Source organism: Plodia interpunctella, chromosome 15 (assembly GCF_027563975.2).
Source record: "Plodia interpunctella isolate USDA-ARS_2022_Savannah chromosome 15, ilPloInte3.2, whole genome shotgun sequence".
Classification (NCBI taxonomy): Eukaryota; Metazoa; Arthropoda; class Insecta; order Lepidoptera; family Pyralidae; genus Plodia; species Plodia interpunctella.
In genome coordinates, this window is record NC_071308.1 from 55,594 (window position 1) to 67,500 (window position 11,907).

Below are 11,907 nucleotides of genomic sequence, written 5' to 3' on the forward strand. Positions count from 1 at the left end.
CCTTTCCTCGGCCTCCCTCTGTGACATAACAGTCTCACAGAAGGAGGCCACTGCCGCCCAGGCTCCGTCACTCCCGAGCATCGCATTGACGACACTCGGGAGCGACAGATCCACTCCACCGAGCACTGCCACCAGATCGTGGCGCTGCCGACTCCACCTGGGACACTGCTCTAGAACATGTTGAGCAGTGTCCCGAGCCTCGCCACAATCGTGGCAGACCGGCTCGGTCTCCCGCTGGGCCACGCGGTGCAAGTACTCACCGAAGCAGCCATGCCCGGTGAGCACCTGCGTCATGCGGAAGGTGAGAGGCTTGCGCCGCCTCAACATCCATCTCTCCAGGACCTGGCGCAGGGCCTCCACTGTGCGTACACCGTACGTTGCCCGCGCCAGGTCTGCCTCCCACCTCCGCATGAGTTCCGCTTGCCCTCGCAAGCGGACCCGCCGGACCATCTCAGGCGAGGGGTGCTCGCCGATTTCCCTCCTGTTCGCCACAAAGTGGTAAACCTCGGCGAGCACCTCCGCCACCAACTCCCACGGCGGGTCGCCCGCGAGGGCTGTGGCCGCAGCGTACGCCACGGTACGGTACCCCCGTATCGCCCTTACCGCGATCACCTTCTGCGCCTGCCGGAGAAGGCGCTTATTCTCCGCGGCAAGGGCGTCCACCCAAACGGGGGCGCCGTACATCGCCATACTCCGGCACACGCCGGAGTACAGCTTCCGTACAGCGTCGCTGGGCCCACCCAGATTGGGCAGGAGTCGGCCCAGCGACGCAGCCGTCCTGACGATCCTTTGCCCCAGCTCTCGGAAGTGGGGGACAAAGGACCATCTCCCGTCGAGGATGAGGCCCAGGTATTTCATCTGGGCACTCACCCTCAACTCCTCATGACCCACCTGGAGGCGCGCCCCTGGGGGAGGTCCTCGCGTCCGGGCCCCGCGGAAGAGGAGGACTTCGGTCTTATCCAGTCGGACCCGAAGCCCCAGCCTCTCTATGCGGCCGACCAAAAGGGCGAGGCCCGTTTCGGCCAGCCGCGCCGCCTCACCGAAGTTCGCACCCCGGGACGTGAAGAGAGTGTCATCCGCATAGCAGATGACACCCGTCCCGGGGGGAAGCCGGCACCGCAGGACCCAATCGTATGCGATGTCCCACAGGATAGGGCCGAGAATCGACCCCTGTGGCACACCGCATCCGACGCTCCGCCGAACCATACGACCCCCCCCGTCCTCGTACAGGACAACACGATCCTCCAGGTACACCCCCAACAGCCGCCGCAGGTACGAGGGCACCCCAAAGTACCGGAGTGCCTCCCGTATTACACTGTGCGGGATGCTGTTGAAGGCGTTGGCGACGTCTAAAGACGTCGCCAGGGTCACATCGCCTTCTCGATCCGCCTCCTCCGTCACCGACCGCAGACGCCTGAGGGCGTCGATGGTGGACCTCTTGGCCCGGAATCCGTACTGCACGTCAGAGAGACGCGGTCCCGGGCCTTCCTCCACATGCCGAACGAGGCGAGAGGCCACAACGCTCTCTAGGGCCTTCCCAGCCTCGCTCAGCAGGACCAGAGGTCGCACCGCCGAAGCCGAGTCCAAGGGCCGGCTCCCCTTCGGAATAAGGCAGAGCCGGCCCTCCTTCCATAATTTCGGGAACTGCCCCTCTCGCAGACAGCGGTTGAGCAGCCCCCGAAACTCCTCCCCGAGGTGCACGAGAATCAGCGCAAGCACTTTCCCGTGCACCCCGTCTGGACCCGGTGCCCTCTTCCTTGTCTGGAGGCGGTCGAGGACCACCTCCATTTCGACGTCGGTGACGGGAGGCGGATCCGCCTCCATCTCTTCTCCCTCCGCGTCAGGCGGCTGTCGGGCCATCCTCGGAGGAGAAAACCCTCGCGGATTGCCGGGGAATAGATCCCCGACAATCTCCCCCAGCAGAGCTGGCTGAAGGGTCTCCGTTAGCGGGGTCGCCTGTGGGCGCAATTTGTCTCTCGCCCACTTATACGGCCGGCCCCATGGGTCTCTTTCGATACCCTCCACCAGCTCCTCGAAGGCTTCCTCCTTGGCCCGACCGATGGCCAGCTGCAGCTCCTTGCGATTTTCCACATACACCGCATACAGCTGACCATCCCTCTCCTCGTCCCGGGGACTGCGCCGCCTGCTTCGACTATAGGCCCTTCGGGCCGCGTTGCAGGCGACGCGAAGGGCGGCAATCTCCGCCGACCACCAATAGACCGCCCGCCTAGGGGGGGCTCGACCTACGCTTGGCATGGCCGCCCGGCACACCACTGTGAAAGCGTCGCCGAGACGGTCAGCCGCGTCGTCCACCCCCATTCCGTCTAGAGGCGGGAGGCTCCAGCGGCCGACGATGGCCGCCTCTTCCGCCAGCTCCCGGTCAAGCCGCGTAAGGGCCCAGCGCGGGAACCGGCTGCGCACCCGGGACGATGATGCCGCCTGACATTGGGGGGCGGCCGACACCTCGAACCGAATATACAAGTGGTCCGAGAGTGTCTCCACCCCCCCTTCCACCCTCCAGTCCGACACGGAGCGCGCGGCGGAGGGGGTGGCGAACGTCAGGTCCACCACCGATCCGCCCGTCCGTCGCACGCACGTGTGGGCTGTCCCCCTGTTTAGGAGAGACAGCCCCGCGGCCAGCGCCCACTCTTCCACCTTTCGCCCCTTGGGCTCCGTGGCCGGGTTCCCCCACGCCGTTGATTTGGCGTTGAAGTCACCGGCCACGAAGACCTTTAGGGGCGCTAACCGCCTTATCTCCGGCCCCAGAGCATCCAAGAACCGCTCCAGGGCCGGCAAATCCCGGTTCGGGGAGAAGTAAACACCAATTATGGCGTACTCTCCCCGAACCGCCACCACAAAGCCGTTCCCTCTCTTCTTAATCGCGAGGGGAGGGGCGGCACCAGGCCTAGCCACGATGGCCACGAGGCCATCCAGATCCCCCGCCCAGTGGGGCAGGGAGGGAACCGCGTACGGCTCCGCGACCACCGCGACATCCAGATCCCACTCCGCCATGGATTGCAGGAGGAGGTCCTGCGCCCTAGCGGAGTGGTTGAGGTTGGCCTGGAGGAAGGTGACCCCCATCACTCCTCCATTTGGCCGACTGGCGCCTCCCCTTGCCTTCCCTCGCGCGGAGGAGGGGACGGCCCTTTCCCTCGGATCGGGGGTGGGTTGCAGGCCCTACCCCCCATCACGTGGCCCGCCGGCTTGCCGGCGTCGCGGCATACCGCGCAGCGGGGCTCCGCTGTGCAGGAGGCGGACAAATGCCCTGCCTCCCCGCACCTATAGCAGAGCCGGCTGCGGTCCGTCTGCGAGGGGCACAGCGATGCAGTGTGCCCCTTCCCCATGCACTTGTAGCAGTGCATGGGGCGCGCCTCCAGGTGCCGGAGCTGCACCCGGCTCCAGCCTACCGTGAGGCTGCCCGCCTCGATCAGCTTTTTGGCCGTCGTGACCGGGCAGCGCATCAGGGCAGAGCCAGAGCCCCGCCAGTCTGAGCGGATTTCACCCACCCAGACCTGGTCCTCCGTGCAGCTCCCGGCTTGCGCGACCGCAGCCTTTATCCGCTGCGCCGTTGCCGCATCATTCAGTCCCGTCACGCGGAAATCCGCAGTTTTGACGGGCCTGAAAACGTCCACGACGCCGGCCAGGGCCACCTTCAAGGCCGAAGCAAGTGCGTCCGCCTTGCCTGAGCTAGAGGAGCCGGGGACCTCAATTAATCTCGCTCCGGTCGCACTCGGGCGAATCCGAAGCGAGCCAATGCCCAGCTCCTCCAGGTTCACCTCTTGCTCGGCCTTGAGGAGGGCGGAACTGTATGTGGCCCCATTTTGCACTGCCTCCGGCTGTAACTTAAGAATTACAGCCGAGGAGCTAGGGGCCGACAGTTTTTTCACCACCCTCAGTGGCGCCGCCTTGGGGGACTCCTTGGGCACAGACGTAGGCGCCTCCGCGGGCGCCGCCGTAGGCTTGGGCACAGACTTAGGCGCCCCCGTGGGCGCCGCCGTGGGCTTGGGCACGGTTGAGGGGGCCCCCTTGGGTACCGCCTCGGGCTTGGGCTTGGATTTTTTGCCCTTTCCCTTCCCTTTGCTCCTCCTCCCAACCTCAACCCAGGGGAGCTCCGGGGATCCGTCGACCAGAATTGCCGAGGTCGTCGGCCCATCCTCAACTCCAGGGAGCTCCGGGAACTCGTCCGGAACTGCAGAGGTCGACGGCCCCCACTCCATCCCCTCCTCAGCACTTTCCCTTCTACGGCCTTCCATTCCCGTCCGCTTAGGCAGCAGCGCCGGACTCAATCCGGAGGCCTCCGCAATGGCCGCCCTAGTGGCCCTGGCCACCCTCGAACTGTCACCCGCCAGAGGTGGGCGGGTGACCATCCGAGGGAGGCAAGTCTTCAGCTCTGCTAGGCGGCCATCTATCATTTTGGCTATGGAAGCCTCCAGCCTCTCCATCAGCCTCTCTTCCTCTGCAGGTGCACCTGCCCGCTGTTCCGCAGCTCGCGCAGCCTGGTTGACCTCGCGGCGAGCCTCCTCAAACCCGCTGCGGAGCGCAGCGACCTCTGCCCTCATATTGGCCACCTCTCTTTGGAGGCGACCATTATCAGCCCTGAGGCGCCGTACTTCGTCCGACTCGTTACGCGACACCAGGGTATCCATGATATCCCTGATGTCCGTAGAGGCACGCAGAATCTTCGCGCTGAAGCCCCCCTTGAAGGCGGTGGTCTTTCTGACGAGGCTGGTTATAATTCCCAGCCTCTCCACCGCAGTAGCCATAAGTCCGTCAGCACCCAAGGCACTGAAGTCCCGTACCTCAATGGGGGCCACATCCGACCCCTCGTCCCCACTCGGGTGTTCTCCCCTCCGGAAGGCCCGAGTTCCCAGAGTGGCTGAGAAGGAGGCCTCCACATCCTCCTCCCGACTCCTTCGCGTTTCAGCCCGGGCTCCCGTCATATTCGAGGCACCTCGAGCCTTCCCTCTTTTTGCCTTCGGCAATATTTCCGGCCGTGTCCAATCAACCTCCGTGTCCGAACCGGATCCGGACCCACTCGCTACCTCCGAGTAGAGGCGCTTGGCACCCAGCACCGATTCGGACAGCGAGGTGATGGAGCCCACACTTCCCAACGGGTTCCACAGCCTTCCTTGGACCGTAGCCACACCACTCTCATCCGCCATTGCTTCCCCTTCCGATCCACCGCGACTTTCTTCATGTTCGGACCTGGACCGCTCCTTATCAGTTCCGTCCTTCCCGCCCGAACTTTTCTCTCCCCCCACCGAAATCTTCCCCCCACGCTTTCCACTCCTTCCCTTTAGTTGGCCCTGAGAAGGGCCGTTTGGGTGGCCCTGAGAAGGGCCGTTTGGGTGGCCCTGAGAAGGGCCGTTAGGGTGGCCCTGAGAAGGGCCCTTTTTCAAGAAACGCCCGGAGGCGTCCCGCAGTTGAGTACCATTCATTTTAGCGAGTTGCTCCTACTGCACAGTGCACTTTAGCCGTCGGCCTAACCACTCCGTTACGGTGGTTAGGACGCGACGTTGCCCGGGGAACGCGACGTGGACGCAAGCACTGTGGGGTGGTTCCCCACCTAACCTAACCTAACCTAACCTAACCTAACCTAACCTAACCTCATACACTACAACCACACCTTAGTAATACAGAGCCTAACCACATCACACTCATCGCTAAACACGGTATCTCCTCATTAACTCAAGTGTTTCCTTCCACCCAAAAAAAAAAAGAAAATTTTTTTTTTTTTTTTTTTTTTTTTTAATATATATATATTCTATATACTCTCCTCAAGAGTTCGATATAAACACCTACCACTCATCTGTATATTTCACATTACCCTAGTGCACTGTCTAGCAATTGTCTTGTTACTTATTTATTTATTTATTTTATTATTTCATCAAACCCAGTAGGAATTTCCATCCTTAACTCATACACTACAACCACACCTTAGTAATACAGAGCCTAACCACATCACACTCATCGCTAAACACGGTATCTCCTCATTAACTCAAGTGTTTCCTTCCACCCAAAAAAAAGAAAATTTTTTTTTTTTTTTTTTTTTTTTAATATATATATATTCTATATACTCTCCTCAAGAGTTCGATATAAACACCTACCACTCATCTGTATATTTCACATTACCCTAGTGCACTGTCTAGCAATTGTCTTGTTACTTATTTATTTATTTATTTTATTATTTCATCAAACCCAGTAGGAATTTCCATCCTTAACTCATACACTACAACCACACCTTAGTAATACAGAGCCTAACCACATCACACTCATCGCTAAACACGGTACCTCCTCATTAACTCAAGTGTTTCCTTCCACCCAAAAAAAAAAAAAAAAAATTTTTTTTTTTTTTTTTTTTTAAATATATATATATTCTATATACTCTCCTCAAGAGTTCGATATAAATACCTACCTCTCATCTGTATATTTCACATTGTCCTAGTGTACTTGTCTACTTTATTTATTCATTCATCATAGAAAAAAAAAAAAAAAAAATATATATATATATTTTTTTTTTTTTGTTGTTTTGTGTTGTTTTACGTAATTACAAGTGGAAGATAAATTTTCCCGTTTCCCCCTTTAATACTGTCTTCTTATATTTCGTATCGGAATTCGTGTCCGTTTTGTTTTGTATATATTATAAGGCTACTGCGTGCGTTACTTTCATACTTATTGTCTGGACGCCGCCAAAATGGTCCTGACGCGGTCACCTGCCAGGAGGGGTGGAGGCCAGTCACCACCACAATCACAGCCACTGGCAATACCGTCCCACTCCCGTGCATTCACTGTCGATGAGGACCCTGCGATCACACCACACACACACACACCCGCAGACGCCGTCACAGACACGGCCAAACAAACCCTATTGAAGTCACCATCACCGCCCATAACTCCCCCTTTGGTTATGACCTCACTTACTCAAGAGACCATCTCACCCCAGATTTCACCAATTTACCCCACTTCCGAGGGGACAAACTCGGAACCGAATATGTACCAGATGGCATTCGACACTATCACGGCCTCGGCGAGGGAAATACTGACCAAAATCACAGAAGGGAAAAGTGTCACCAGCGCAAATAAGAAAAGGATACAAGAACTCGCCAAAGGGATAATATCCACGGCGGAAAAGACACGAGACCAGCCGCCGCCAAAATTGCCCAAGGCTGTCTCTGAAACTATCATTATGACAATCCGTGAAAGCATCAGAGAAGAACTAAAAGAGCAACGGCTAGCACCCACACCGGCCCCCCCACCAGTCCCGGCCCCTCTGAATAGATCCTTCTCCTCGGCGACTTCAGCCCCACTGCCCAAGCGCCGTCCTGTGCGTACTCTACCTGCAATAATAGTTAAAAGCAAGGAGACGGGCGACCATCAGCCTGTCGTGTATGACGAGTGGCGCAAAAACATATCTTTCAGACACACGACTTTCGCCCCAACTAAAGTGCGCTCTCTGCGTCAGAATAAACTAAAAGTCGAGTTCGACACCATCGCACAGAGAGATGAAACCCTAAAGAAGGTAAACCAGATTCCAGGAATTACAGCGGAGGAGGCGAAACTTCGTCGGCCTTTGATCATCTTGAAGGGCATTAGTAAGGAGGTACAGCGAGAGGAGCTAATTGAGATCGTAAGCAACCAGAACCAGATTCCAACCGAAGATATTCGCTTATGCTTTTTGTTAAAAAATCGAAATGAAAAATTGTACAACGCTGTCTTAGAGGTAGCCCCTACAGTGCGACGCACCCTAGTCGAAGGAGAACGCGTTAATGTGGAGCACCAGCGGGTGCATGTAGCGGACTTCAGCAGATTCTTGCAGTGCTACAAGTGCTTACAATTTGGGCACACTAACAACAAATGCACAGCTGAGTTCTACCCATGCGGCCACTGTGGCTCCTCCGCACATCACACGACCACCTGCCCTGTTCGCAACGATACATCCAAAGTTTGCTGTTACAACTGCAAGACAACAAACAGCGCTGATACAAACCACTCTGCTCTAGATTCGAAATCATGCCCGAAGATAATCAATGCCATTAAATCCCTAGAAGAAAACACCGATTATGGTTATTAGGTCATTAAAGGTCATTCAATGTAACCTTCAGCGTTGTTACGTTACACAGCGAGAATTCTTCGCATATTTTCATCAACAAAACTACGACATTGCCCTCGTTTCGGAACCCTATGTGGGCTCCGACCTAGAGATGAAGCCTCCCCCCGGAATTAACGTACATCAATTTTCTAAAGGCTCACGAATAAAGTCGTGCATCATTACCAAACCCACAGTTTCTGCCCTTGGCATCACCCAGCTCTCCAACGAGAACGTAGCTGTGATCCGTATTAATTTGGGAATGAAAAACCTAGACATCGCCTCATTCTACATAGAACCAAACAACGACGCCAATCAAACCATCCAGAAACTGGACAACTTTCTACATTCAACCGGATCCTCCTTACGTTTAGTCGGTGGGGACACCAACGGAAGCCACCAGGAATGGGGCGAAGCCACCGCCAATGACCGAGGTGAAGAATTTGCAACAGCCATGGCATCCAATGATATGACAGTATGCAACATCGGAACAGAGCCCACATTCGAAGCCATTCGGCACGGCCAGCATTGTTCATCCATAATAGATGTCACTTATGTGACACAAAACATGACCGACTGCATACGAGATTGGCAAGTCAACCACTCGGCATGCCCTTCCTCTGATCATAATGCGATAGACTACATTCTAGCTCCGCCCCAACACCCTGAGAAGGTTAAAAGTAACACAACATTCAAATACAATACACACAGAGCAGACTGGTCCGATTTTCGAACAAAACTACACACAGCTACCGAACAACTCGTAGCCCGCACAGACTTCTCCACCCTTTCTGAAAGAGACCTCGATCAAGTTGTGGACAAACTGACTGCCACCGTACAGAAAGTTTGCAATAGAACACTTCACCGTAAGCGAAACCCTAAGTACTTCAATCCTTGGTGGTCTGACACCCTCGAACAGCAAAAGAGAGAGTGTATACGCCTACACCATCGCCTTCACGACCTCAAAAAGTCTCGAAGACCGCTGGACGACATCATAAAAACCTACAGAGAAGCCAAACTAAACTACGCCAAGTCACTCTCTCAGCACTCCACGGAACACTTTAGACAGTTTTGTGAGGCACAGGGTAAGGAGGACGTGTGGGCTGTCACCAATCGACTGATTAAAGACGCCCCGCTCAGACGCCCCCCACAGACTCTCAAACTGAACAATACATATACAGACAACAGCAGCAACACTGCATCCACTCTACTCGATCACTTTTACCCAGACGATACACCGGACCAGACCAACGACCACCACGAGATACGCACTACAGCAAATAGAATACCGGACACACAAGATGACCTACCCTTCACGACCGAGGAGATTAGGGAATGTCTGAGTCATATGAGTGCCAAGAAGGCCCCCGGCGACGATCACCTGACTGCCGACATCTGCCGGGAAACCTTTGAAGTTCTATCTGACTTCTACACAGCGCTCTATAATAAATGTCTGGAAACAGGACACTTTCCAAGTTCATGGAAGCAAGCAATAGTAAAGATCATTCCAAAACCAAACAAACCGGCCGACCAACTCAGTTCATACAGACCAATTGGATTAATTGCAGTATTCGGGAAAGTTCTCGAGAAACTTATTATCAAAAGACTCGAGTACAAATCAGAAAACGAGGAGTCTCTGAGTAAGGAGCAATTTGGATTTAAAGCCCAAACCTCAACCACTGACGCCCTAGAGAGAGCCTTGACAATCATCAAAACTGCCAGGAACAAAAAACACCAAGTGGTAGCCATCTCCCTGGACATCAAGGCTGCTTTTGACAATGCCTGGTGGCCGGCCCTATTTAAGCGACTGCACTATATCCGGTGCCCCAAAAATATATACAGACTTATACAAAATTACTTCACCGATAGAACCGTGACCCTTAATTACGCTAACAGCACTTCCACCAAATCCATGACTAAGGGCTGCGTCCAAGGCTCCGCCTGCGGACCAGCATTTTGGAACCTGATATTAGATGAGCTCCTCACCATCCCTCGACACAAAAACGCTCACATACAGGCCTTCGCGGATGATGTCCTGCTGATAGTTGAAGGGAAGACACAACAGGAGGTTCAATCCATAGCCAATACTTGTCTGCAGGAGATACATTCTTGGGGCGAACGCGCCAAACTACGATTCGGTCCGGAAAAAACTCAGTGCATTTCGTTTACGCCACAAACCAAGAAAGCCGAAATATACATGAACAACACAAAAATTCCCCTAATTGACCAAATTAAACTCCTCGGGATAATAATAGACAGCAAGCTCAACTTCATTCAACATTCCAAGTACATCATACAAAAGGCCACCAAGATCTTCAAAAATTTATCCAAATTCGTCAGACCTACATGGGGCGTTCACCCGGAGAACGTGGAGTGCATCTACAGACAAGTGATAATTCCAATTATTACGTATGCGGCCGGAATCTGGGGAACAGCCACAAAATTCTATTCCGTACGTCGGGCTCTTCGCTCCTTTCAAAGAACATTTGCCATCCGCGCAATCAGAGGATTCCATACCATCTCCGCGATTGCAGCGGAAGCACTAGCACAGTTTCCACCTCTACACCTTATAGTAAATGAAGCATATGAACTACACAAGACCAAAATGACAGGAAGGCTGGAGGGGCTCCCCACTGATATAACCCTGTATAGGAGAACTAAAGTAAAAAACCTTCTTCATCCAGCAAAAAGGGTAAACATTGAATTTAAAGAAGCGACCACTCAAGAGGAAACGGATGAATTATTCATTCCAGACTCACCAAATATCTTCACCGATGGAAGTAAATTAGACAGCGATGAGACAGGCGCGTCATTTGTCGTAATACAAGAAGGGCGACAAGTAGTCATCCGAAAGTTCAAATTAGGCCGTACAGCTTCAGTTTTTATGAGTGAGCTATTTGCTATCTCCCGGGCTTTGGAGTGGCTTCTCAATCGAAGACACTCTTCGGCCACTATTTTCTCTGACTCCAAGTCATCACTCGTTGCCATACAGGACCGTAGCAATACTGACCCCTTAGTAAACACAATTCACAACTACATCTCCCGATTACAAAACGAAAACACCACAGTGAATTTCGTATGGACAAAAGCTCATGTGGGGATCGTTGGTAACGAGCTTGCAGACTGCGCCGCCAAACGAGCTTGCAGACTGCGCCGCCAAGGAGGCGGCTGCTAAGAAGACGGCAGCCGAACTCAACGTATTCCCGCTCTCGTATGCTAAACGACTCGGCAGATCGAGCGTCTTGGACGAATGGCAACGAGATTACGAGACGTCCACGCAGGGCACAGGTACAAAATTCTTCTTTAAACATGTCCGGGATATAGGAACGGTTCGTAAACAAATAAAGATATCATTCGCGGTAACGCAAATACTTAGCGGACACGGATACCATAAGTCTTATCTAAAAAGGTTTAAAATAGTAGACGATGACCTCTGCCCTTGTGACAACTCCTCTATACAAGACGTTGAACACATTCTTAAAGTGTGTCCCATATTCTCACGAACCAGATACTCCTACATTATGTATTGCAACTCCAAGAAAATAGAACCCTTTAACTTACTCCAAACAATAAAATGCGAAAACACCTCTGAAAAACTCATTAACCACATAACGACAATAGTATCAAAACTAAAATCGATTAATGGAACTTAAAAAAAAAAAAAAAAACTCTTACTTGTGTGTGTGCTCACCACTCACCACTGTTCATAAACATGTAAAAGTTTTTAAGTTTTTTTTTTTTATATATAAATATATACCCACCTAATCCACTTTAAATTGTTGATATGATAATAGCGTTTGGAAAACCCATAGAAATTATTT

The 11,907-nt window shown here is 53.4% G+C and overlaps 1 protein-coding gene across 1 annotated transcript; it reads right to left on the bottom strand.

The window, feature by feature from the left end:
• Nucleotides 1-3,080: 3,080 nt before the first annotated feature.
• LOC128676068 (uncharacterized) lies at nt 3,081-5,438 on the bottom strand. The gene has a single exon (XM_053756007.2). It carries the CDS (start codon nt 5,436-5,438, stop codon nt 3,081-3,083), a length of 2,358 nt encoding a protein of 785 aa, XP_053611982.2.
• Between the last annotated feature and the right edge of the window lie 6,469 nt (nt 5,439-11,907).

Coding starts and splice junctions, on each gene's coding strand:
- LOC128676068 (XM_053756007.2), bottom strand. CDS start 5,438: ATGAATGGTACTCAACTGCGGGACGCCTCCGGGCGTTTCTTGAAAAAG.